Source organism: Talpa europaea, assembly GCF_964194135.1.
Source record: "Talpa europaea genome assembly, chromosome: 10".
NCBI classification, from domain to species: domain Eukaryota; kingdom Metazoa; phylum Chordata; class Mammalia; order Eulipotyphla; family Talpidae; genus Talpa; species Talpa europaea.
In genome coordinates, this window is record NC_140077.1 from 8,075,281 (window position 1) to 8,102,970 (window position 27,690).

At 40.7% G+C, this 27,690-nt stretch overlaps 1 protein-coding gene across 2 annotated transcripts in view; it reads left to right on the plus strand.

Annotated features, from left to right (window-relative positions):
- Window positions 1-5,980: 5,980 nt before the first annotated feature.
- FAM204A (family with sequence similarity 204 member A) overlaps window positions 5,981-27,690 on the plus strand; it is a gene marked incomplete at its 3' end in the record, with an annotated part of 28,780 nt that continues 7,070 nt past the window's right edge. Inside the window, exons 1-6 of one of the 2 annotated variants that reach the window (XM_084244384.1) lie at window positions 5,981-6,076; window positions 11,597-11,838; window positions 12,335-12,422; window positions 12,550-12,580; window positions 12,762-12,861; window positions 21,681-21,770. In XM_084244384.1, the coding sequence (XP_084100510.1) occupies window positions 11,605-11,838; window positions 12,335-12,422; window positions 12,550-12,580; window positions 12,762-12,861; window positions 21,681-21,770 (543 nt within the window). In that variant the 5' untranslated portion in view covers window positions 5,981-6,076; window positions 11,597-11,604. Of the gene's footprint in view, window positions 6,077-11,298; window positions 11,839-12,334; window positions 12,423-12,549; window positions 12,581-12,761; window positions 12,862-21,680; window positions 21,771-27,690 lie in introns of those variants that run through there. The other variant, XM_084244383.1, reaches the window with a different exon arrangement.

The following is a 27,690-nucleotide window of genomic DNA, read 5'->3' on the forward strand; positions in this document are numbered from 1 at the left end:
AAATATGTAGGCAAAATTTTAGAAACTGTGTGACTTATATGCTAAAAACTGCAAACATTCATGTAAGGAATTAAAGAAAACCTAAATAAATTGGAAGATAAGCTGTTCATGGGTTAGAAAACACAATAATGTTAGGGTGTCAGTTTTTTCCAAATTGTTGTACAGATTCAACGCATTCCCCATAAAAATCTCAGCAGTATTATTTTTGTAGGAACTGACAAACTAATTCTAAAATTTGCATGTAAATCAAACAAACTAGGACAGTTAAGACAGTTTTGGGTTAGGGGTGGGGAAGAATATAGTTGGAAGTGTCTCACTACCTGAGTTCAAAACTCAAAACCACTGTAATGAAGACATTGTGTATTTGGAGATAAGGCATACATATAGACCAAGGAACAAAATTAAGGGTCCAGAACATAGATCTACATATATATGGCTATTTTGATTTTCAGTGAAGGTCCAAAGGCAACTCAAGGGTTGAAAGCGTTTCACTGAATTGTGCTGAAGCAATTTGACATCTAACTGCCAAAACATAAATTTTCTCTTACACTTTGTACCATATACATAATTGACTCAAAACAGATCGTAAACCTGAAATTATAAAAATATCTGAAATAGAAGAGACAAAAAAATCAAGGTGAAAGTCTAACTCTTTCATTAGCCATACACTTAAACTTAAAATTTTCTTTTTCTTTGCAAACACATCATTTCTTTGTTTTTGGAAGTCAGGATTGTGGTGGTAGGTAGTGGGGGTTTTTTTTGGGGGGGGGGAGAGGGTCACCAAAAAAAAAAAGATAATGGAGAACAAGATATTAGAGTTAGCAGGCTAAAATTGGCAAAGAGTTGTCCAGATGGTATACCTGTATGTGTGAGAAAGAGTTTGGCTGATGTGAAATTTCTGTACTCTGAACTATAAGAATCAGAGAGGCAAAGAGCACTTTTTACATTATCTCTATACCAAGAACAAAACGTGTGGGTTAGCCTCAAAGTAGACCATTAGGACGTCACCTATATGACCGCCACACACCTGGAACAACTTTGTTATTATTTAGGATAAATTTAGGATGTGCTGGAGGGGGAGAGGAAGTAAGAGGTGATATGCAACAGGGAGATTTCAAAGTCATAGTTAATTCAACATGTTCATCTATTTTTGGGCATTTGGGTTCTTTCTATAGCTTAGCTATTGTAAATAGTGCTGCTATAAACACAGGGGTGCAGGTGCCCTTTTGAATTAATGTCTCTGTGTCCTTTGGGTAAATACATAGGAGTGGAATTGCTGGATCATATGGAAGCTCCATGTTTAGCAGGTTGAGGAATCGCCACATAGCTCTCCATAGTGGTTGGACCAGTTTGCACTCCCACCAGCAGGAAAAAGACTAATTATAATAAAGTAAAAATCAACAAGCAACTAGCAACTATAACCAGAGACACACTATGGGGTGGAGGAATGGGGAGGAGGGATTAGGGTCAAAATAAGGGGAGGGGAATTGAAGGGGGACTATAACCAAGATGAAAATGCATACATTGTGCAAAAATGAAAAATGATGTAAAAAATATATAAAATAAAGTATAAAAAAATTCAAGATGTTCAATGGGAGTTCATAGTAAAGGTTGAATTCATGAAACTGAATTCAGATGATGAATGGGTAGAAAGTGGGGACTCATAATAAGAGCAAAGGCATGAAAGCTAGAAGGAAATGAATGAATGAGGAAAATATTGGACTCGATGCTCAGATTTCCCTCTGAGCCTCCATTCCCATTGCCTTTGCCCAGATGCTGATCCTTTGTTCCATAATGGTGTTGTAGCTGGGCGCCTTTCATCTTGGCTCAGCTACCTCCAAGTCCATCTTGTATTTACCAGACCTTAACCAGGTACACCTCCCACAGGGTTGAAATGATGTTTATATTTTATTGACTGCCCTGCGCTGGGAGGTGCCGGGGGCTTCACCATCTGAGGGGCAGTGTGACAGTGGAAAGAACAGGAGCCATGAAACCTCCCTACCCTGATTCTGTTTGTTACTGCCTGTGTGTTAAGCAACTTTTTAAAACTCTTGAAACCTTAATTTTCTTATCTGTAAAATGGATACAATAATAACTACCTCTTTGGACCATATCAAATTAGATGCAAAATACAGAAATGTCCAATAGGGCTCATTTTCCTGCCCTCCTTTTCTTTTTCTGTACTACCTATTGAAGCAGAAGAGCCCGAAGCTACCACATGTGATCAATTACAAAACAAAAGGGGGGTGCTTTTTGGGACCTCCCTGGTGGCACAAGGGGCTAAGCATCAGCACTATGAACTATCTGCAACTACTGTAGCACGAGTTCGATCCCTGGCCAGGGAGGTGACCCACATGGCACAGCAGACCTCTCCTGTCTTGCCAGCTGCTCCCCTCAGCAGTGTATTTCAGCCAATTTGCCTGTTCTGCTCCCCATTCTGTCTCTGGTGAATCCTCTCACCGCCCCGCACCTCTGGCCTACACCCCAGCTCTTGTATGCATAAATAAATAAATCTTTAAAAAAAAGTGCCTTTCTCTGGTGGCATCAAATGTTAACTCTTGCCAATGACACAGTGCCAGTTCAACATATTCCTGGAAGACTAATATTGTTTATAGATACATCAGTTTGTACATTTAAAAACAAATCCAGATAAAGAAATAGTCACTCCTTCATCATGAAGGATGTCAACACAATTTCTAAAATTGAAAACTCCTTGTTTCTGGAGTTTCCAGATGCGGTTTTCTTCAATGCAGAAAATGAAACATTTTGTACAGACAGAAACTAGCTATTGTCTTTTTTTAGTTTCAGCAAGAAGCACATTTATTACATGTTCAACACAGTCATATTCACTTTTTTCCAACTGAGAGCTATTTAAGGGATTTCATTATATTTTGGGAAATTTCCATCAATCAGATTTAGTAGCCACCAAAAAAGAACTCCCCAATTAAACCTTTATAAGACGAGTGTGACTTGTAATCTCTACAGTAAGAAAAAACTAAATAGAAGGGAAAACTATTCATAAGCTATAATACTTCTTGGCAAAGAAAAATTGTTTTATGTTTTTTAAGATATATTTGAGAATTTACACAAAATTTACATGCTTGAAATTAGTGCCAGATGCAAACACAATTCAAGCACAATTTGCTAGCTGCATCGATTATTTCACCATGATTTAGTGAAAGGTATTCAATAATTCTATGTTTCATAGAAATCTCACAAATACAAGTATTTCATTCACAAAATGCATGGCTTGGCAGGTTTCCAGGGTGGGAATTTGCTGGAGGGAGAGTAAATTTATTGATTAAAATAAATCAAATAACTGACATTTCCCCCAGATAACTGGCAAAACAAAAATACTCTTATGTAAAATCTTACAGTCAGAACCAGAAGAAAAGTCTGAGCTATTTATGTTTATGATAAAATCTAATAATGTCATAAAAAATCAGTTACTTGAGAATGCTCAAATTAATATTGAGAAACTTAGTTTTAAACCACATTATTTCTAGAGTAAGACTTTCCAAAGACGTGTGGAATCTGGTGTTTCTTAGTCTTCTGTGTACTTGTAATTTTAGTCCTGCTCTCATTTTTGCACTAAATGATGAGTATCTTTGATACACTATACATAGAAACAATCCAGACAGTTATTCAATGAGTCGACAATACAGCCTTCCTCTCATGTTTTGGTCCTGCCCCTCTGTGCTCACTTTTCCTATCCTGATCACATTTTCCACTGTTAGCATTTGCTGGACTGAATGTTTGTGTACCTCTCAATTTCCTATGCTGAATCCCTACCTCCCAGTATGACTGTATTTGGAGGTAGGGCTTGTAAGGAATTGATTGGGGTTGTAAGCGTAGGGCTTTGAGCCAATAGGGGCAGTGTCTTCATAAGAAGAGATACAGATAGTTAACTAGTTCCCCCCACCTGTTTCTCTACTTCTTCCAAAACACTGCAAGTTGGCTGCTGCCTGCAAGCAAGAGCAAGAGAAGAGGTCTTAGAATGGAAACTGATTTGCCTGCACCTTGATTTTGGACTTACAACCTCCAGAAATCAATTTCTGTTGTTTAAGCCACCCAATCTGTGTATTTTGTTAAGGCAGCCTGAGCAGAATAATACAGCAATTAAGAGGTCCAGGGCAATATCTATTTTTTTACTTTTTAAGGATTTGGATTCAGGGAAATCACCATTGAGAAGCTGGACACACTTCAGAGAACGAGTATGAAACAGGACCTTAGGGGCCCAGAAAATCAGATTTTACTATGATTCTGGGGTTAGAGAAAACTACTCCATAAACATTGGGGGTGAGGCAGCAGATAGTTAATAAATGTAAACATCTGTTTATACTAAATTGTGATGTATTAGAGTGCAATGAAAATTTTTACATCTTTTTAGAATGTTTCAAAGGGGGGCACTATTAATAACATTAACAACAAATAGCTAAGACTTAAAGTTACTGTGGGTCAGCTCATGTATGTAATCTATGCGATAGATAAATTATATGTATATACTATGTCTGGTGTGTGTGTTTGTGTTTCTGGGTTTTTGTATTTTTTCTTATATAAATGTCAGAAGTGAAACAGTACAATCTTGAGGGGAAGGAGGAGACCCAGTTGGTGGATCCTCATCCATGTATTTAAGAATGCAGGACAGGCCTCTCTGGTGGCTCAGCGGGTTGAGCACAGTGCTGTGAAGTTGTCCGCAGCCTCTGCAGGGCAGGTATGATTCCTGGCCCGCCAGGGAGATTCCCACATGGTGCAGCAGACCTTCCCTGTCACTACCGTTGCTCCCCTCAGCAGTGCTTTCAGTCTGTCTGCCTGTTCTGCTCCCCGCTCTGTCTCTGGTGAATCCTCTCACCCTTCCGTGCCTCTGGCCTGTACCCCAGCTATTGTATAAATAAAAAATAAATCTTTAAAAAAAAGAATGCAGGACACAATCAAAAATAGATACAAGATGCTAAAAACAATACAGGATCTATTTACACAGGAAGTGAGAAAAGGTAGAAGGGAGAGAAAGTATAGCCTGACATGTAGACAGATGCCATCCTATCCCAGGTATTGTCCACTAAGCAGAGACCAGAGTCCAAGCTCAAGACAACTGAGGTAAGAAGAAGCTTCTCCACAACATCATCAGCAGGTTTAACTGCCCAGGCACCAGTGGTTTTATTAATGGAGCCCCAGGAGCTGAGCTGTGAAACTCAGCTCTGGTCCTATGTCCTATCACCCCCCTCCCCACAAGAACGTCAGGGGTAGAGTCTAGAAATCTCCACCATCTACCATAGAATTGGCTGTGAGCACCAGCCTTGGAGTTTGCTCGCATTGTTCCTTTTATACCAGAAAACAGAAAAATATCCTTAATCTTATTACTACAATGAAAATATTTTCAAACAGCTCTGCTCATGTCATAACATTCTATTTTATCTTCTTGGTTTGTTTCTCTCTTGCTTGTTTTCTATCCTCTGAACAGGAAGAGAAGCTCAATGTAAGCTCTGGACAAGGCCACACAGCTGGCCAGGGAAGCCGCTTGGCCGGAGCATCACAGGATGGTAAAGCTCCATGACAGCAGGAGTCTGGACAGTTTTCTGCTAAACAGAAGCTGGCAGGGTGCCTGCTCAATAAATCTGTGCAGCCAGAAGCAAACAAACAAACAAACAAACAACAAACTTTTGAATAAGGAAGAACGGGTAGGGAGGCTGCAAAGGATAAATTAGCTGCAACATTCCCGGGAGGCCCCCGAGAGCTGGGGCAGAGAGTCCCGCTTCTTGCGGGATGAACCCACGTCAAGGTGACAGCGGCGCTTTCCGTCCCCGGGACCCCGGGCCCACGGCGGGAATGGAGAGAGAACAAAGCCTTTTAAAATGTCCAGAGGAGAAGGGAAAACGGTGAGAGAAAGGGGCGGGGTTCTGGAAAGAGATGGACCAGCCCCTTGACTCCCCGGCCGGAGCCCAGCCGAGGCGGCCGGTTGCCACGGCGACCCGGAGGCCAGAGCGGCCGCAGCCCATTGGCTGCCCCGCCTGAGCCAATGAGAAGCCGCCGTGTTGCGGAGTCATAAGATGGCGGCCGGGCGGCCGGCTCCAGACCGGTGAGTACGGCTGCTGGGGGCTGCCTTCTGCCCGGCGCCGCTGCGGCGCGACGGGTCTCGGAGGGCCGGGCGCGGGGACGGGGGGCGCCGGCGTGGGCGGCCTCGCGGCGCCGCGGGTGGGTCCGCCAAGCCCCCGGCCGGGCCCCCCGGGGCGTCCCGGGACTGACGGCGGCCTGTGGCCGGGGGAGGTCCTCGCCCCCCCCCCCCACCTCCCCCTCGCCGGAGCGGCGGAGCCGAGGGTCCCGGCCGGGGAGCGGGCGCCTCTGTGGGTCCGGTGTCCCGGGAGAGCGCTGCGGGCTGGGCGCGTGTCCGCAGGCGGGACGGCCGCCCGACGGGCTTCTGCCGGGGCGGGGGCCGGCGCCCGCCTCTGCCGCCCGGAGCCCGCCGAGGCCCGGGCTGCGCTGCCCCGCAGGGGAGGCTCCTCTCCTGGAGCTGCCCTCGTGCAGTCTGGAACCTGGTAAGTCTCCTCACCGCGGCTTCTGACTTAAAATGAGCCTCGAAATGTTATTGGTTCATTGTCAATCTTTCCACGCAGGGTCTTGGATCCGGGGGTGTTTTCCAGGCCTTGATTAAACAAACAGTCTTTAATTAGAACACACACATACATGCAGAATCCTGCTAAATAATTTATCTGGGTGATCAGATTGGTAACTCCAGGCTGAAACCAGGCTTGGGATTTATTTGTACTTTCTGTACCTTTTTGGGAAAAGGGAACACATTTGTTCCACAAAAGCAAATAGGACATTTGTATTAATGTTGATACGTGCTTAAAAATATTTTTAATTAGGTAACTAACTCCAAGTCATAGAAACTGATTGTGTAAATTGTTGAATACCATCTTCACATTATTCGCTGGTAGTTGATGATAATTATGCAAGTGAGATTACTTTCAAATCAGATAAGGTTCAGATTTCTGTAATTTCTAATTGAATACAAAATGTGGGCAATAAGAAAGCTTCATTTGGTGAAAAGGGAATTGAAACTCTGGAATATTAGAGACGGGAGACCTTTATCCATTATACTGTGCAGATTTTATCTTTTAGGTTTCGGTTATAAGCAGTTGCCTAGTCTTCCAGAAAATGTGACATAATTACCCAAACCTTTGAATGTGACTTTGATGAATGCAATTCAGTATAATATCTTACATAGCTTTCTGCGTTTAAAAAGTAAGAAAAAAAATCCTTAATCAATTTTTAACAAGTGTAGAATATAGGCTGGAGTTCTTCAGACCCACTCTCAAATCTTTGTCTCCAAAAATACACATTACCACTTAAAACTCTGCCCTCTAAGAATTTATAATTTGAAGACACGGGATTCTATTTTTGTAAAATAAGCAGATCACAATGCATTAGTCAAGTGAGTTAACTCATTTGTAAAAGGAGGTTAAATTGTAATTACTAGTGGAAGGGCTGACATGAGGATTAATGGTAAATAAGTGCCTGTCACACTGTTTGTTTGCCTTATGTAGTGATGACCTGTTTTGTTTTCCTTTACTGGTTCCATTTCTTCTGTCATAGCTGAGATTTCCTTACCTTTCTTCAGAGCATCTCTTAGGTGTCCTATCTGAAATGCACAGTCTTACTGAGAACTAGTAATACTGGTTGCTGTGACTAGGTTGAGGAGAGAAACCTTATCTCCAGTAGATACTGTATTGAAGTATTGGGGTTTAATCAGTATTGTGTCTGACTGGGAGAGAATGGAGTATTACATACAGCAAAGAGCAAGGTGACTCTGGGTGTTTGGGCACATGTAATACTATGATTCATAAAGAAACATTTTAGAACTGCAAGACATCTCAGAGATCATCTGATAGCTTAAGAGCAGAGACCAGACAGATAACAGGGGCTTACTCACAGTTACATGGTTCAGGATTAGAAACTCAGTTTTTGACTTTGAAAACAGTATTTGTCCTACTATTCCAGTGGATCCCTTTTCTGTCACATGTTAGAATGCCTTATATTACAATTTGATATCTTAAAGGATGCTATAGTCTGAAAAATCATGTGTACTAAGTTATATTTATAAAGTTTTCTTTTAAAATGTACATAAAAATTACTATTCAGAGACTTAGGTGAACCAGTACGTGGTGAAGAATAATGCTTCATTGAATTTGTGTCCTCACCTAAAGGTGGCTGATGTTGTTAAAGGAAAAATAAAATGTTACCCGTTTTGAATATTGAAATTAACTTAGAGAGCTGCAGCACTTGCTTCATAAAACTGTGAAAACCTTAGATTAGGAATTGCTGAACTGTGTCATGTTCTTGATGCTCTGCCATCTGCCCAAGTGTGCTGAGTATTGACTGTGGTTGGTTTTCAAGGGCAAAAGAAAACTCAGCTAGTCAGATTAGGATGATACATAAATATTTTCAGTTTATAGTGAATTGTGTCAGCCAGGGACTAAAGATGTGTTCTGTGGTGTATACACAGAATTTTTCTGTAGAATAATTAGGGAAAGGAATAAATACAAACTCTCAAGGTAGCAGGTGTATAGAATGAAGGCGATATTCAAAATTATAGAGAAAAAAGGGATTCTGAATCATTTACATCTTCATTGGGGTTGAAATGAAATGAAGTGAAATTAAATTAAAAATTTGCGTTACAGGCTAAACAAAACTTATGAATTAATACATGGGCTGTAGCTCTGACTATAATCTACACTAAAAAAATACCAAGTTTCTAATTCTGTAATACCATATCTCTTCAGACTGACTGAGTCAGTTTTACATTTAAAGGGTAATTTGGAATGATCTGTAAAATAAAGGAAGACACTGCAAAGGATGGGGTGAGAGACACTTCAGGAAATAGGGCATCATCCTCCAGAGCTGGAGATGTATGAGTGGCACGTGTGTACTATGAATAGCAGGACGGTGCTTTTAGAGCAGGAACCCAAAGCAAGCCACAAAGCAGCCACTGCACGGTGACTGTTGGTGTGGGCAAGTGTGCTCTGCAGGCTCCCAGAGAGAGAGTTCTGTGTAGCACAACCCTGTGAGCTGCCCTTATGTTTTACTTACTAACAGTCACAGGAGAATGCCACTTGACTGCAGAGATGCTCAAAAATTTTGTTCAGAAACACACCTCTGAATTTTTCCCTATTCATGGATTTCGGGTTAGAGTCTACTCATTTAATTCATTTTTTCTTTTTTCTGTGGGCACACACAAGAATTGATACCAGCTAATTCTACACGGAAGATAGTTCCTAATGCTCCATCAGCAAAAGCTAAAAATTTATGAATTTGAGAAAGTCTGGAAGGTGATCCAATATGGGTAACTGCTTGAGGGCTGCTGGGGAAAGTTGGTTTGTCTCAGGCAGTTGAGATTACCCTGCTGGTCCCCAGCGCACAGGCTCATCCTGCAGGGACACTGCAGCGTCGGTACCGCAGAAGACCCTCTTATAAGCACCTGACTGTCATGAGCAGCCACAGCTGAAGTCTGGGCTGAGTGCTACTGGGCTGTTGGTGGGCAGAAGCTGGCCACGTGTGCATTTTTGCATGTTCTGTGTACTGCTGTTCCCATTTCTTGAGGAGAGCCTGGCATAGGGTGCCTTGCACAGGGAAGAGAACCAGAGGTTTCAAACATGGAGCCTAAATTTTGCTAAGAAAGCTAATTCTGAAATTTATTACTATCCTTAAGTCCTGAAATGGATAATGAGCCTAACAAGACTATATATATGTATATACCAATGACAGAGTCGTTGGACCTAGCTATCACTCCTTCCCCTGCTGCTCTGAATAGTAGAAAAAATTTTTATAATAGTATAGAATCTATTTTTCAATATTGGCATATTTTTAAGCTGTCCTCTGCATTACCAGAGTATCTCAAGAGATCTCTACTCCAACTTTTAAAATCCTCAGGCCAGGTTTAGGAGTGGATCCAGGCTTCATGGAGCCTGGATCTTATGTAATTTTGAACATAAAAATATAAAAAGGAACAATAGAATACAAATTGTGGATAGAAGATTGGGTACAGTACTTTGGAAGGACCTGGGCATTGAAGCTTAAGTTCCATCATCTTACTGGTAATTTGGTTCTGGTTTTACTGCCCTACTCAGAAAACCAGGCACCAACAATTTTATAGATACTAAATGTCAAACCGTGGAAATCAGGGGAGAAAGGATTTGCATCAGTTGCTAAGTGAATGCACCTGTGACATTAGAAGTGTCAAAACTACTCCCACCAGTAATAGAAATGACAAAGATGCAATACATGGCTAGAGAAGTAATAGTAGGAAAAAGAATTTAGCAATGTTTTCTTGGCTTATCTCATCTGCTCCTCCAAGTAACCCTGTATGTGGTATGATTAGCCCTGCATTCCAGGTGGAAAAAACTGAGGGTCAGCAATGTTAAGAGTCATTTCCTCATACCCTTGGTCTGTAAAGTCAGGTTTGCAGATGGAGCAGTTAGATGTCAGAGCCTTTCCTCTTAAAAGCCAAGGGAGTATTTTGCTGAGGATGTTTCAGGGCATCCTCAACAGGCAGCTGCTTAGTTGACAGCAGAAAGTAAGCTGCGACCTGGGAGGAGGTCTCAGGAATCTCTTCTGAGTAGTGCAGTCTCCTCAGATGCCTTTGTCTCAAGGAGTGGTGGTGGTTCTCTTACCCGGGTCATCATGGGCAGAAAGCTCAGTGAAAAAGAATCCCATCCTTTCATCTCAGGCTGGCAGTAACCGTTGAGCAGCATAGCAAACATATCTTTTAGACATCTTTTGAACAAACTGGGCTTGGCTCAGTATATTTGCTCATACACCGTGACGTGAAATCAGTAATGAAAACGTACTCAATTCAGCTAATTTTAGCAAACAATGACAATGCCAATTTTTAAAAATCATTTTTATTAAAATTGACAGTAGTTAACTCACAGCTAATGTTAGCATGTTCCTGGATGTGACCATTACTTTCTCACATATGGTGATGTTCTTCAAATAGGCTATACATTTTTTTTTGTTAAATTGTTAGGATTATACTCCACTTAGCATTATTTTGGCAAACAGTATAAACTTAAAACTAGTATTTTTTTTACTACCACTTTCCTCAAGCTACTCACACAATTTAAAAATTTTCCTTTGAATAATTTTTTCCTACTCTTTAGTTTGACACATTCAAATATAGGTGCAACATCTGACTTTATTTTCTTCTCTAATTGTTATAGCTTGAAATATAGTAGTACAAACCTTAAATTTCCTGCCATGTATATTGTTAGTTTCTTAACGTTCTTGAGCAATGAATGCTTTCGCTAAGTTTTTATTTTTAAAAATAAATTATCTGCATGTTAGAAAATCAGGGTCCCATTTAAGTCACTCATCTGGAGGACGCTTGTAAAAAGATTGTTTAAACTCTGTAATTGTCTTTTTCTTACATAAGGAAAAATTTTAGTCATTTAATATGGAGGGGTATATCCCATTTTAGATTTGTGCATGGACTGTCCCCCAACCATTGACATGACCGCTAGCATCCCCAGATGTCTTTCAGGGCTCTTGAAATTCCTCCCGTGATGACTTTATGTGTCTGAATTCACCTTTTTCCCTGTAGAAGAAAACATGTGGAGTGGGCTGCTACCTCCTGGCCTAAGTGAACATGATGCTGAGTTGAATTCTGAAGATGAAGCCACACTGGAGAACTCTGGGCTTAACTTAAAGGGAGATCAAGAAGAGGGGCGCATTACAAAAGCAGGCTTCGCAGCGTCCCCTAGAGATGGCCCCAAACCCGAAGCAGAAGCAAATGTGAATGCTTATGAAGAATGTCCTTCTGGAATTCCCTTAAATATGTGGAATGTAGGTTTTCTGATGTGCTCTTATAGTCTGTGCTTGTGAACTTGTGCACGCTTATATATGTGTTCTGGGCAGAGGCGATCGTGACTATTGACTCAGGATGCTTTCATTACTCTTGGGGCAGCCCTCAGCCCATTGGCTGCTCAGCTGCCTGCCTTCATTTTTGTTTTGATTAGTTTTCCATAAAAAGAGGGTGGAAAAACCACTTAGTAGTGTTAACTACTTTGGCTAACTTGGTGTATTGGGAATTTCCTATCTTAATTTTATCTTTTGTTATCGATATATGAGTTACTAAATGTTACTTCCAGATTACCAGATGACCTATTTAGAAATAAATGCAGATAAAAAAATTAGTTGTGAAAGTGTCTTGGAAAATAGGATCTCCCAAGAATGCACCTACTTTCATTAAGTTGATGTTTTTACATGTATGAGAATTACTACTGACCATGTTTTTTGCTTCAAAATATATTTGCGCCTCTCTCTTTTTACTTTTACCTAGAAATTTCAAGAGTTGCATAAAAGACATTCTGAACAGAAAACCTCAACTTCAAGATCCAAAGGGAGAAAAAGAAAACGCTCCAAAAAAGGTATTTTGTTATTATTCCAATCATTGGTAGTGCTGATGTTAAATGCTGACTGACTTCACAATTTTTAACAAACATAACTTTGAAGTAATGACAGTCTACTTAGGTATTGATACTGAATTCTTTTCAGGTAGCTTGAAGGATGAAGAAGAATCTCAGAGGTAGGTGGGATTTAAAATCTTTTCCTATTCTGGAGATATTATAGAGCTTGTATAAAGAACTTACAAAGCTCAAACTTAAGAACTGTTTTTGTATAGAGTTGTAATAACCAATTAAGAATAGTAAAAAATAAAAATGAGTGCTTTTTGTGTCAAGCATAAGTTACCATCTGTTTTCCTGCAGTGCACAGACCTCAAGTGAAACCCAGTGGAAGGAACTTACTCAGTATTTTGGAATTAATGATAGGTTTGATCCCCCTGTTAAAAAGAAAAAAGTTGAGAAGGTAAGATCTTTTCTAATTGTATCTTCCATTAGCTGATAGGAAATGTTTGTGATTAGCCTCACCTAAGGTTTTTCCCCTTATTCATCCATCCTGTGAAAAAGTTAAAATGCCTACTGTACGCCGAACAGTGTGCTAGATAAACAAGTAAATATGTAGTTGGAAATCATGATAAAATTGTTTAGGAAATGAACAGCATGTTGTGAAGAAATTAAAATGGGGGCTCCATTTAGTTTATGGATTGGGGATTGGAAGATGCCATGTCACCAAGACCTAAGGAGGGGAAGGCACTCTCTGTCTGTGCAAAGAATGCCCGTGCAGAGACCTTAGCGTGGGGAAGGTTCTAGTGAGGAAGAGTCATCCGGGCGCATTTGTTAAGTGTAAGTGGGTCAGCCTGGAGTCAGTGAGGAGGAGAGAGCCCCTATGTGAGATTGGCAGGCGGTCGAAATTAGGGTTTAGTCATAATGCAGTTGCGTGTCATTTAGGGGCTTAAAGTCAAGGGAGTACCATGATCTAATGTGTGTTTAAAAAGGTTGCCCTGGCTGTTCTGTGGAGAATGGACTGTGGGGTTGGCGAAAGTAGATGAGTTGAGAACAGTGAAGAGACTCTTCTAGGCATGAGTTAGTGGTGGCTTGACTAAGATGGTGCAGCTGGAGAGCGTGGGAACAGAGTAGACTGGGAGAAAGATGCTTAGAAGAAAGTCCAAGCTTGAGATCCACATTTGGGAGTCATCATTAGTAAAGCTTTGAATGAATAACTTACATATTGTCTCCTGGAAATATGGGCTAACTCCGAGCACATGAAAATTGAACGCTGAGCTCTAGGCTAGAAGCACAGGGACTAGTACACTGTAGCACTGCTGTGAACTCTCGCTGTATGTAGAGGTGGTTACCATTTTCTGATTGATCAGTATTTCTTGTGAAAACTTACGACTTTAAGCCCATCACTGGGTGGCACTATATAATCAAGGGCACATACATTCAGGAACTGACACAACAGAATGTGAACTTGTTATTTACAACTTTGCTAAAACATCTTATCATGTGACTGAATCCACTCAAAGTGAGGGTCCTTTTGCTTCATGACCAAAAGCCAGAAATTCAGAAGCCAGGTTTGGTTTAACAGACCATTGCTTGATGAGCAACGGAGAAGGACAAACTTGTTTAAAAAAAAAAAAAAGGAACCTTTTTTCACTAGGGAGGACTTCCCTTTTATTTGGGGGAGAGTGATGTCAGGAATTAAGGCGGAGTGTCGATGATAATTCCCAGAAAGTCTCCCTATGCACCCAGTACTCCTGACTTTTTCCCCTCATCCCACTCTAACCCCACATGACACTCAGTTGGGTCTAATTCTGTGGCTGCTGATCTTCCTCACATCCCTGAGAGACAAATATTCTACCTCACAGTTACAAAATCCTTCCTGTTTTGTTCTTGCGGGGCACCAGGACAGAGGTCATTTGTCTTAGATATATTTTATTCTTGTGTCTGTGCTTTCAATCTTGTCCTTGAACTCTAGGGAATTGAACTTTCTGTCACAACTGATTACTGCTAATGAGCGCTTTTCTTTTTATAACTGTTTGAGCTGGGCAGAAACACTAAATTTCTTACAAAAAAGGTCACTGCTGGAGTTGGAACTACAACCCAAGCTTTATCATGCCGTTTTTAGTTCTCTAGCTCCACTGCCAAAGGGGCGGCAAGTATGTGAAAGTATAATTGTCGTGTTCTTGACCCTTGTGATTCTGGTGGGCTTGTGATTCTGATGTTCTTGACTATAGCAAACGTGCTCAGAAGCACCAGGGAGGAGGGTCATGCTGACAGCCATGACTGCGCCAAGGCGGTCCTAGCTGATTGCTTTATTAGCAGTCCAGCTGCTGATTGTTGTTAGAGGTTAGGACTAGATTGTTCTTAGAGGTAAGGAATGGTTATTCATTCTCCCACAGGAGGAGGGAATTTGGCAACATTAGATAATAGCATTATATGTGCCTTCTGTGTACCTGGGAGAGATCCAGCATAACTGAGTAAATCTGTCATTGTGTTCATTGGGAAAGGTACAGAAAACAAAAGGTGTGCAGATTTGGTTCTGTCTCCTCCATTGAAAATAGGTAAGGAGATTAGGTCTTCTGGAACAGGCTCTTACAGGGAGCTTGCAGATAAATAGCAAAAACCTCCTCCATCAAACAACCTTCAGAACCCCTCCCAAGAAATAAGCCTCTTGCAAAGGCCTATTTTGGGGTGGCAGAAGTTTGTTACCCTATAGTCCTGTCTTTGGAACTTCTCAAGAAACTGGATCGTTGAGAAGTTGAGTTCTTCAATTATTTATAGAACTAGTCTTTCAGTCCTGAGAATAGATCAGTCCAGTAAAACAGTTGTGTCCAGTTCTGGAAGCTTCCTGAAAAAGCATCCTCTAACTTTTTCTTGTAAATTATGTGGTCTTTATCTTCAATTATTTATGGTGTTGTAATGTTTTCGTCTTAACTGCGTTGACTTCAGAATGTCTGAGTTGTTTCTTAGTTAAGTTATAGCCATGAAATTGACTTTTTAGCCATTCTCACAGTTTTTCTTGCAATATATTTGTATTCAAATTTTAGCATTACGGTACGTAAGTGGCATTGTACTGTCTTGATACTGGTAGAGTACAGCTATTTAGTCATAGTCTTGAACTTGGAATTTGTGTAGAGTAACTTTAAGAAAGAATGCTAGTTTTCCTTGTGCAGTCTTTTGAGCAACTCGATGTTTAGGAACTGCTCTTTGTTTCAATTGTATATTGAACATATTCTAGAAAAAAATTACAAATCAAACGCCATTTTTAGAATGAGATTTCTGTTTAAGGGAAGACCACTGTAAATGATTTTGTAATCACCCCTGATCTATTTTATAAGTAGGGGTTTTCTTACCAGCAGCTGTTTCTCTGTATGACTGATAAGTGACTGAAGTCATAGCCATCTTCTAAGCGAGGAAACTGACGCTGGCCAGCTTGTATCTGCACAGGATTTTGCTAGCACTTAATATTCTACAATTAATTGTAAGCGTAAAAGGAAAGGAAGGATTTAGTAATGCCGTAGTATTTCGTTTTCTCTTGGTGGTTCATAATTGTGTGCCAGCAGGTTTATACTCATCCTTTGGTTTGGGATTGATGTTTTACACGCGCCCCTTCTGTCATGCTGATGTCTCCACTGTGACTCCAACAGAGTAAATAGACATTAAAGACTATCCACATGGGAGGCACCAAGATAAAAGCTAAGAATAAAGTTTAAGTCCAGCAGATAATAGCTACTGCTCAAGAAGTCAAAAGAGGATCGAGAAAATTTGTGATGGCAAGTTGGACAAAGCTAGCGTGGATTTCTAGTCTGTTACTTCATTTTTCTGGAGCGGAGGCTGATCCTTTACCATATCTCAGCACCTTCTTATTCTATAATCATTCACTCAACCCTCAAGAATAGTAAAACAAAACTAACTTCGTAATTCGTGTCATTGTACGATCTTTGTGCTTTCTTTCCCCCTTCTTTGGAACACTGCCAAACTACAACTTGTCAGCCACGGATGTGTATTTACAGCCTGCTGTCACCTGCTTCCCAGCAGTGCAGAGAGGCTTAGATTTTTAAAATGTAATCTTCCTAATATCCAAAAGCTGTTTTAAAGTGTTCCTTGTATTATACACAGCTATAATTGTGTTTCTGGCAGCAGTTCTGGGACTTAATAATAATTCTGTAATCATAACATAAATTATTTGAAATCTATTTGGGAATTTCTTTAGAATAAATTTCATTCCTTAGTATCATAAATGTCTCAAGTGTCCTTTAGTTGAATCAATTTGATTAGTCAGCAGTCATTAGTTTTATTTATACTTAATGGATACTTGCTAGCATGAAAACCAGAGGTACGTTTAACATTTTTTAGATTAATGCACAATACTATTGATAATTTTTGTAGTTGTTTGTGACTGCTATTGTATAGTGCTATTGTAAACTGCTAGCTATTGTATAGTGTAGCTTTTTTTAAACCTTTTTTTTTTTTTAAAGCAGAATGATTTTTCTAACCAGAATCTTATGTGGACTGCCAATATACAGATCAGATCAAAGGCTGGCACCCTGAGTGGATGGGGAGGAGGGGAGAGGGGTGGAGGGTTGTGGAAGTGGGGCTGGGGAGAGTGGGGGCTGTAGTGGTACCATGAAGTCCCCCTGGTATCCATTACAAAGCATTCTCTCCTGATCCCGATGTGGTCCCTGTGGGGTGGGAAGGTAGGGCCAGTATTATCCTCATCTAGGTGAAGAAACTGAGACTCAGCATGATTTGTCTAAGGAAACAAACAGAACAGATGAGAAGTGAAATGAGACTTTAACACAAGTCATTTGGATCTAGGTTTTTCTGAAGAAATAACCCAACTTTGTTTTTACTTACCTGCCTTAAATAATTTAAGTAGGTACAATTTTTTTACAAAAAGGTAACAACACTAATCTTAGTCCCCCTCTTTCTTATGGAGAGATGAATTATTTTCCTAGATATTAGGTCTAATCATAGTTGTACAACAAGCTTTCGTGGGTCATTGTTTTGTATTAAGCCTCAAACATTGAACATCTTGTCTGAATAAATATTTAGTAGCAAAATTTTTACAGAAATATATTGTGGCGTAGTTTAACTTGAGAGCTTTAACCCATATTAAAAGATACCCTATAAATGCACATGTGGATGACTGGTCCTTGATTTTAAATAGCTAAGACCCATACATTTCTTAGGTATTTATGGAACTGCCTTTCTTGCTATCTGCAGCTAAACTCTTAATTGGAGGTCACTTATAGCCTTGTGGGAACCTGTTAATAATACTGGCCTTAGATAATTTTCCACCTGTGGCCCAATTGCCATTCCTAAGTTTCTATTGGGATAGATCTCAGTCTCAATTCTGATTCCTGCCAAAGGCATCTTAGAACCACACTGTGGCCCTGAAGAGTGCCAGCCTTGCTTCTGTGCCTGCTGTCACCCCTGTGGTATGAAGGACACACTGAGTAATTGCAGAAAAGGTTATATTGGGGTCTAAGTTAAAACCAATACTCAAATACTGCATCAGGCGACTCCTTACTCAAAGTTGACCTCTCGGGTCTGAGCCCTGTGACTGGGAGGTAGCTATATAGAGCCGCCTTCTCTTCATAATGACATCCTGATATTTGTAAAGCACGATTTGAACAAGGTGTTTATTAAAGTCTAAAAACACATTTAGTTATTTTACATGCATTTCTTTGATTGTCGCCATGAGCTTGCAAAGCATATGGCGTTATTCTCGTTCTGCAGGTGAAATAACTGAGGTTATGGAGTTCAGGAGCTCACCCAGGGCTGCTTGGGAGCTGGGGTTTGACCCCAGGTCTGTCCTCAGCAGCCAGGCTCTTTCTGAACTGTTACTAATGTGCGGTCCTAGGGTGATGGGAATGTTTCACCTATGGTTATTTTTTATTAATGTGAGCATTTTGAATGTGTTTGGATTATTAATATATCTTCTTATAGAAAGTTTGGCTGTACATAGGGAGCCAGAATTTTTTTGGAGCCAAAAGAATTATTATATTTCACTTAAATTATCCTCTTCCCCTGAAAATGGGAAAAAAAGAAACAGATATAAGATAGTGCAACTTTGTTGAAAATTTATAAAAACAACAAAAAACCCTTTAAAGTAAAAGAGCTAAAAACAAAAGTGGATATTTAAGTAAAATCCTAGGCTTTTATTTCTAGGAGAGAGGTTTGGTTGTCCAGACCAGTCCTCTCACTTCTTTAAGGAAATTATGGCTTATGTCTCTTTTGCCTGGAGCCATGGCTTCTAGTCCAATGCTCTGTGATGTTATGTCAGCTCCTTCAGAGGCTTCTCTGAGTGGTGAGAGAAGTGGAAGTTGGTTGATGGTGAAAGATTTGTAGTTTTAGCTGATTTATTTTTATGTAAAAAGTATACACGTTCATATTGGTTTCTAGAAGAGGGTAATAACAACTTATCAACCATAGCTCCATGGTAGCCAGAGGAAGTTATGTTGGCAAGTTGAGGCAGCCTAAAGACTTGATAGGCAGACCACTCATGGGTGTCGGTGGTAAACATGGATTGGATTCCTTTTTTCCACACTGATCTGCTACTGTCCTAGGTCCTGGAGTAAAGGAATGCAGCGCACAGGTGTTATATAATCTCAGAAAGCTTAGACAACTGGACAGGAACAGACAGTTGTATATGGAATAGATAGGACAGGTTCAAGGATGGACGCCATTAGTGACCAGTTTGCTGGGGCGAGGTGGGAGATACTGGGCTGCCCCGGGATTTGTGGGGCAGGGAAATGAAAGTTTGATGTTAGTGTTTTGTGTTCATCTGTCTTAATGGCATTTGAGGAAAGACCTAATATCACTGTGCATTGGACTATTTTATTTCTACTATAAAATAAATAATGCATAAAAAGTTCCAGGTGCAGGTGCTGTTCCTAGCTCCGGAAGCTCAAAATGGAGAAGACGCTCTCCATGGGAGTGTATTCTAGTTAGTGTGAGAGACTGGCATGTAGGTCAGTACAAGAAACTGACTCTTTTTATCCATAGGGATATTATTACCCCAATTTTACTGTTGTGGCGTTCTCTTGGTAGCCTCTTGAAGCAGTGGACATGTCCTAAGTGTTCCCCATGTGGTAGGGTCCCGCCAGCACTGGTGCAGCTGTGGATTACGGCACTGCAGGTTTTAACTCCATCACACAAGGCCAGTGGCCACCTCCTGAGAAGAACTAGGCTAGGCTCAGAGACACACAGTTGTCTCTTTTCAGTGAGCCTAGAACCCCTGAGGGGAGACACAGACAACTCATTGTAGTTGTCAGATGTGCTGAAGGGAAATGTGAGGTGGCAGCAGAGGGGAGCAGTTAGGTATTGGGCATGGGGAGGTGTGGGTGTGTAGGGATGAGGGAACTTGCTTGGATAGAAAAGATAGCATTTGACGTGAGACTTACGGAGATGACTGAGATTTTGTTGGAAACACATCAGAGGCTCAGAGAGCATTAAAGTGGTGAATGTGGCCAGAGATTAGGAAGAAGAGCTGCACAAGGCGCTGCTGAGATGCATTTTGGGAACTTAATGTGAAGAGATTTGGGTCATGTCACAAGGAGTAAAGTGGTAGTGTTTTAAGCTGGTTAATGAGACGGTGTGTGCCTTAGAAAGATAGAAGACCAGTTCAAGATGGTTGTACTATTCTAAATGAGAGGTTTTGAGACCCTGGAGAAGTACAGAAGAGAGAAAGGAGAGATTCTACAGAAATAGAGTTAAAATAAGAGCAAAGGACTGGAGGCATTGAAGATATTGAGGACTCTAGTGGGGTGGCTAAGTGGGTGAAAGAGAAGCAGGCACAAACCGATGAGCTTGCCTTAGGAGAGAAAAAATTTGAAAACTCTACTTGTAAGACTTTAAACATGAAAATCACTAGCGAGCAGCTGGAGGTGGAAATGAAGTCAGATGTTTCACGCACCGGGAGAGTCTGCCCGCCTCCCTTGGGGTGGCATTAGCCTGGAGCACCGACCACTGAGGTGCTGGAGTTAAGAGATGAAATGGGGGATGTTGGGCCACGAGGAGGCCTTCTGCAGACATGGCTGAAAGGGACATTTCAGGAGAACGGTAATGGTGACAAGGCATAATGGGGGGAGGCCCGGAGAACTGAGTGGCCTAGGGTCACAGGTGGTGAGGGGTGCTTGCATGAAGGTCTCAAGTCACTGTTGGGAATGAGGAGAAAGAATTTCTCGTCTCAGATCCTCAGGTAGGGTGAGTGGTTGTGAGACAAGTAGTCTTTATACACAGACATCAGTGACACCCTCTGGTGCTTCAAAATCTTTTAAGGCAAATCATACATTTTTAAAGTCTCATTTCAACAAATGCTATATAGGAACAGAATTTCTCTTAGTGCATCGGTATAATCAGCGATACACTGACGGGAGAAAACTTCAGGCTGCTTTTATTGGATAAGGACCACGAGGCAAGCCCTTGTTAGGATCTGTCTTCTTGTAAGAAGCATACATGAGAGCATTTAAAACATTTTGTTTTTTGTGGTAACTGCTTCCACAAGCTCAAACTCACTTATTTAAATGTAAACATCTTCCATAAATATGCGATGTTTCCTACCTGGCCTGGTAATCCTATGACAATTTGAATTATAACATCCTGCAGTATCTTCAGTTAGTAAATGAAAACATTTCCAAAAAAAAAAAAAAAATTCCTGTATGTAACTTTCCTCACATGTTTAATATCTAAGTTAATACCCATAGTCAAAGGTGGGGCTGTTGACAGGAAGTCTGAGGCTATGGGCAGGGGTGGTGGAGAGAAGAGGCCGAGGAAAATGGTGGTTGGGAATGCAGAGTGGGGCCCCAGATTCACAGGACACCTTAGTGCTTAGACGCTGACCTTGGCTGAATGCCTGGGCACAGGCATCTCTTTACTTACCTTCGCAACAGAGAGCAGCATTTTCTCATGGACTTGCTCAAAGGATGAAGTGAGTTTTCTTAAAGTACTAAGCCTGGGTCCACCGTGATTTTGGTCACTGTTACTAAGGTTGCTGTGATTTCTACCTATTACTGTATTAAGGGAAAGTGTGGGCCTCGGAAGCATAGAAATCTGGCTTTGCACCTCCTTTTTCTTAGTTCAAGAAGTGACACGACCTTGGATAAGCCAAGTTCGTATACCTCCCTCAGCAGAAGGCATGTACCAGCTCCACGCTGCCGCCACCAGTGGTCTGAGTTTGTTTGCATTTGGTGTAGTCCCAGTTCATAGTCTCAGCCGGCAGATATTTGTTGGCTTTTCTTTTCCTGCCTTTAACATTCGGGTTTCTTTTCTTTCAAGTCCGGCCTGGAGAAGAGCGTCGACCAGGCAGTGGGTGAGTGGGACATCGAGAAGGCCGAGGAGCTCAGCGACCAGCTGGCCACACGCGAGGTGAGGCTGGGGACGGGCTTTGTCTGTGTCCAGATTTCCTAAAATCAGTGTCCATTCTTTTTATGATCATGTGTGGCTTCATTATTCACATACTTGATCTAAGATTTTCCTTTCCGCTTATTTCCTCCCTCTCAGTTTACCATTTATTTCAAAATGCTGAGTTTTATTTCTATCTTCATAATCTTTTAAAATTACTCTGGTATAAAGCTTGTGCTGGAAGTAATTCTTGATTGAAATTCTACCCTATATTTCAGCTAGTTCAGGTTTTTACAGCTTTGATTAGCTTTCTTCTTCCATTTGCATCTTTAACTCTCCCTGAGGGCAGTTATGTGTTCCAGTGTTATGTCTCTCAGTGTTTGCTTACCCTGGCTCCCCAAAATGCTTTCTTACTGCTCGCTCCCTCAAGACTTCTCAGCCCTTTTAAAGACCTCCAGTATAATGATAACAGTACAGTGAATGTCCTTTTTCCAGAAAAAGGCTTCCAAGGATTACATCTTGTGCCCTCTGGGAGGCATATTCCCAGCAGCCCACTGGGAATCGCTGCTAGACATTGCAAGTCACCGTCATATGTGTTTTGTTGTTACCATAGTTTCATAATTCTTTTTGTCCTTTCTAAGGAAAAAGCTCCACCACAGTTTTCTCCTTTAGCATGTCCCTGCCTTCCTCACCTCGTTTATAAACTTGAACCCTCCTTGGTGTCAGATGGCTAGAGGGGCATCGCTCCTCCGTGCAGTCTGAGGGCCACGTCCCTGTCCTTTCTTATGGGGTGAGCATTTTTCTAAACTGAGACTGGTGATGAAATGACTATTTTAGTAAATTTTCTATGAAAATATTTGTCCACTATCATCACATGTCAGAAATCTGCCATTGATGCTGTTAGTTTGTTTTGCTTGTGGCTGCTGGCCATAAGTATCTTGTGGGGCTTGTATTTTTATGTAGGGAAAAAAACAAGTCCAGAGGTGAGAATTAGGGATTTATAAATTCTCTCTCTTTTTCTTAGGCCTTTTAAAATCAGTTGCCATCTTAAATACCTCTGTGAATAATATGTGTATGTTTATTTATTAATGGCTAATCTAAAGGAAATTCTAAAGCTGTAGGCTTGAGTTTGGCACATAGAGAAGAAGCCGCAGAGATGGCAGGTATGTGGCCTTTCAAAAAATTAAGTTAAAATAATTTCAGTATTTTTTTTTCTTAGAAGATCCATTTCTTCCTTTCCTGTTTATGATACGTGTGCTTTCATTTTGACTTTGTTCTATTTTTCGTCTTAAGTCGTATTTTGATTTTATTGATTATAACGTGCATTGAATAGCATTATAGTACTCTGATTATTATACTGACTCCTTCGGTTTGGTAGATATCTTGGCTTTTATGTCTATGAATCAACTATGTACTAAAGATCATCTTTAAAATTCTGTTCAACAACATAGCACCTACTGTTGTTTGTTAGCAAGTAGTGCTATTATTCCAGGTATTTTTGATGCTTGGAACTTACTTTCCCCTAGAGGTGCCGCTGAAAGTATTAGGTACGTTTCCAGGCCAGCTTGTGAGTATACAAAGTATCGCATGGAATATCAGTAGTACTGATCTCATCTGCAGATTTTGGGGAGTTGATCAAGAAGTGTCAAGATAATGGTAAGGAGGGACATACATGGGGGCTGGCTGGGTCAGGACATGTGACGCAATGTGGAATACTCGATTACCAGTGGGATATTTAAGTACCAGTTTACTGACCTAGGAATATTCAGAGCAGGGTGCCAGAGTCTTCCACACTCCCTGTTGAAGACCAGTACTTGGTGTTGCTGCCTGTGTATTTTTCAGTATCTGAAAGTCCACTTAGACCTTGAGTCACTTATCACTGCCCCCATTATGACTTCCTGTGCCCACTCTGGCTCATCCTTCCAACCCCACCTGCCTGTCCCTTCCCACCATTCTCTGATATTTCTGAACGCCCCAGAATTTGGAGATTATATACTTGGTATAATTTGCTATATGTGATGTTTGACCACCTTTCTTTGGAATCCCTTTTAAATTCTGGATATTGGTTATTGTTTGCTGTCTAGCAGCTCCTGGTACCATCAGCACCTGCTGGTTTCTGCGCCGACTAGATAGCTCTAGTAAAGCTAAAGCTAGACACATAATGAAAACCACCAGAGTGTGGGGAGTATGGCTGAGTGTGTGCAAGAAGGCTTCTCTCTTCGTTACTCCCCAAAAGCTCAGAGGTCTCCTCAAACTGGTGTCCCGTTGTTGATGCTTTGTCCAGTTTTCCTTTTGGAAGACCCAAGAGTTGTGTATTTTCTCTCCCAAATAGCAAAGTGACTGATCTCGGCCAGAGGCCCCGGGTCAGCACATTTCCTCAGATCCCCGCCTTGCTGAAGGTGGAGCGGCCAGTACAGCCCTGGCGGCCAGTGCTGCCTTCGGCGCCTCTGGTCCCTCCGTGGCCGGCTGCTCTTTCTTCATCTCTGTGTTTATCAGTACCTGGCACTGGTTGGGGGAATTCAGAGAAACATTCACTTTACTGAAGGCTCTATGCTCCTTTGAGTAAAGTTTGTAATGCTAAAGTTTCAAGGGTTGAGCATATTTGATTTTTAAAAAAAAATCTTTTAGTCTTAAATAATTTCATACTTTTTCATGTGAAATTTGTAGATTTTCTATTTACCCTTCACCCAGATATTTGAAATGTTAGTACTTAACATTTGCTTTATCATTCTTTTGAATTTATATATATTATTTAGATTTGCCAAATGTCTCATTGATTTCTTTTTAGCAAAGGAAATTTTCTCTTTCCTGGTCTAATTCATTGCATTTTGTTGTATCTCTTTAGTCATGATAATCTGGAATCATTCCTCAGTCGTCTTTACTTCTCTGGTATTTTTGGAGAGTAGAGGCCAGTTATTTTGTGGGATGTGCCTCAGTTTTTGGTTGGTGTGACATACCCTCATGATTAGGTACAAGTTGCTCACTTTGGCAGGAATATCACGTGAAGTGCTGTGTCCTTAGCAGGATATCAAGTCACGTGATATCTCTTGGGCTTATTTATTGGCACTGTTCCTTTATTTGGTTAAGGTGATGTCCCAATTTTTCTCCTACAGTGTTACTTTTTCTTAATGGAATGAATAAATGTTTCATGGTGTGCTGGGAGGTAGCCACACTATGTACATGCTCTCTCCTTATGCGTTCTGGCGCTAGCATCCGTTGCTTTTGTGGTAGTTGCCAGATGACTTTAGATCTTTAAACCATGTTGTTGTTCTTTTCATCTCTACGTCACAAACCAACTCTTAAATTTGGCTTAAATGAGATATTGAATTACAGGATTTTTTTTTAAATCCATGTCAGTCTCTACATAAGTCTGGACAGTTGAGAATTAGATACAGTTTTCCTCAATTTTAAGTATTTTGAAATTATGTGCTGATGTCTAGATGTCATTAATCAGGCAGCTTAGGTTGAATTGGATGTGGGTTTCCTGAAGGGGAGGAGACAGGGTTGCCAGTGGCCTTATATCCACGTACGGTTGCTGTGACTCCCACCTGCCTGCCTGCCTGCCTGCCTGCCTGCCTGCCTGGCGTTCCCTTATGAGACTCCTTTCTCCGCCTTTCGGTGCTGCTGGTCTGGACTCGCAGCCTCAGACTGTGCATTTCCTTTGAAAATACTGGGTTTCTGCTTTGGTGTTGTGTTTTGTCATCCTGCTATTTTAGAAATGGGAATTGTTTAATACTAAGTATTTTCCATCTTAAAGGTTGGTATTTCCTGTCACACTTTATGACAAACGAGATTGCTTTAGAAATACATGATATTTTCAGCACTTGTAAGGATAGTAAACATTTTCTCAAGTGTTCTTTTTATTTCCACATAAATATAATGCTTTGTTCTAGTAATATAAATCAAATTTATTTAGTGCAGGGTCAAAGAATTCTGATTAAAAGAAAAGAAACAGTAATTCGGGCCTTCTTTGTTTCCTTGTAAAGTGGAAAAACATCTGGAAAGTGTTTGCTGTTCAGCCACGGACATGGGAAAGATACTGATGCCATGTTAATTAAGTGCCTGTGAAGAATAACTAAAGTAATCAAGGTGGAATTCTTGAATAAATAGTTTAGCTTGAGATTTAATTTTTCATATTTATCCCCTCGGTGCTATCACCGTGGATATGAGATGGGATTTTGAGAAGTAAGTAATTGTGAATTTGGGGTAGAAAGCCTTTATGAATTAAATCTATATGTGCTTGGTAGGTGTCCTTTTGGAAATCAGGTGTACTGGGTTTTAATCAGTACCACTCTCTTTTCTCAAGAAGCAGGACTGGGGCCTGCTGATAAAGCCTGTGCTCAGAGGCACAGATCCCAGTGTTCCTAAAGCCTCTTCCAGCTACAATAAGTGAAACTAATTTTTGATGTTTAACATTTACAAGCCTGTAAAACCAATAGGGCAACATCAGTGTTGAGAAAAATGAAGGCAAAGGTAGAACTATATCCGAAAATGGGCCTTGAAGACAGTTCCTCAACAAACAGTAGGTGTCCCAGAATAAGACTGGCTGTCATTGTCACACAACAGCATTTATTTTTCCAGAGTCATATTCCTTAAATTGACATGACATTGGGATTACATCATTTGATTTGGGGGCTGGGTCCAGTCCATGTGCTCGACGCCTTGGTTTTGCCCAGTGATGTGTCGCATAGGACTGTTCCACCTGTTGACTGGATACTTTTTTGTTGTTAACAATCTCTAAGGAAAGATGAAGTGGAAAAATACACATGGGTTTGTGTGATGCTGATGAAATTGTTCTGATTTGAAAAGAGTTGTTTTTTAAAAAGAATGTGTCTGCGCACGTACACTCACCTGCGCTTGTCTGTGTCTTGTTTGTTAACGGCGACCTTGACTTGGAAGCACATTCCATTCATTGATCTCACTCCTTGAAAATGCCATTCTTTGGTACTGGTCTTTGCTGACACATTATCTTTGGTACCATTCAGATCATATCAATTTATTAGAAATCATTAGAAAATGTATTTTAAAATGAAGTGCTAAATCCTTCATGAATGAACTAGGCAGCACTTGGGGTGCATTGCATGCTTTGGAAAGGGGATTTTTCTCTCGCATCTGCGTGTTGTCCAGCTGTAGAAAAACACCAGCTGGACTTGGCAGCAGACATTGAATTTCTTCCTAGGAGTCACACCTACTCTCAACAGGATACATTGCTCACGTTGGGCTCACTTACTTTGTTTGGGGACAAGAGGTTTCTTGTGAATTTTCTTTGAGCTTTGTGTGGCTTTATGCCCTTAAAGATGACTCTTCCTATAAGTGACTCAAATAGAATGCTTTTTGGCAGTGCCAGTTAAACTTAGTTCCTTCAAGACGCCAGTACCTCATGTTGGCATAATAACCATTTGTGTAACTGGGAAAGAGTGGTCATAGTGTGTTTTTTCCTCATTTGCAAGGTATTGATATATGCACATCTGAGAGATTTTGGTTATACTCTACTAACATCTTTGCTGAGGCCCCAAATGTTCTATTTACAGTAATGAAATGATAAAATGTCTCAGATTTTAAAAGTCTTCTGCTTGAAATTGTGACAGGAAGCCTCAGGCAGTGACTGCGGTCTTTAGTGCTATTGAGCATAGTATTTAGAATCTAGCCAAGGTAACACAAGAATTAATGATAAAAAACGTATCATTTTCATAGTGCTTTTATTGATATAAATAAATACTACATTGGCAGTGTGAATTAAAAAATTAACAGTTAAAAAAGACTTTTAATTTTTGTTTTCTGAAACAGGTAAGGTTGGTAATGTTGAAATATGAATAGTTTGTTGAGTGAAGGTAGAAAAGACTTTTTAAAAATTGAAATTTGAAATGTTGTTTTTTTCCTAGCTAAATGAATTAAATTAAATGCTTTCTAACTGTGGATACATAATTAACTTCTAACATGAACT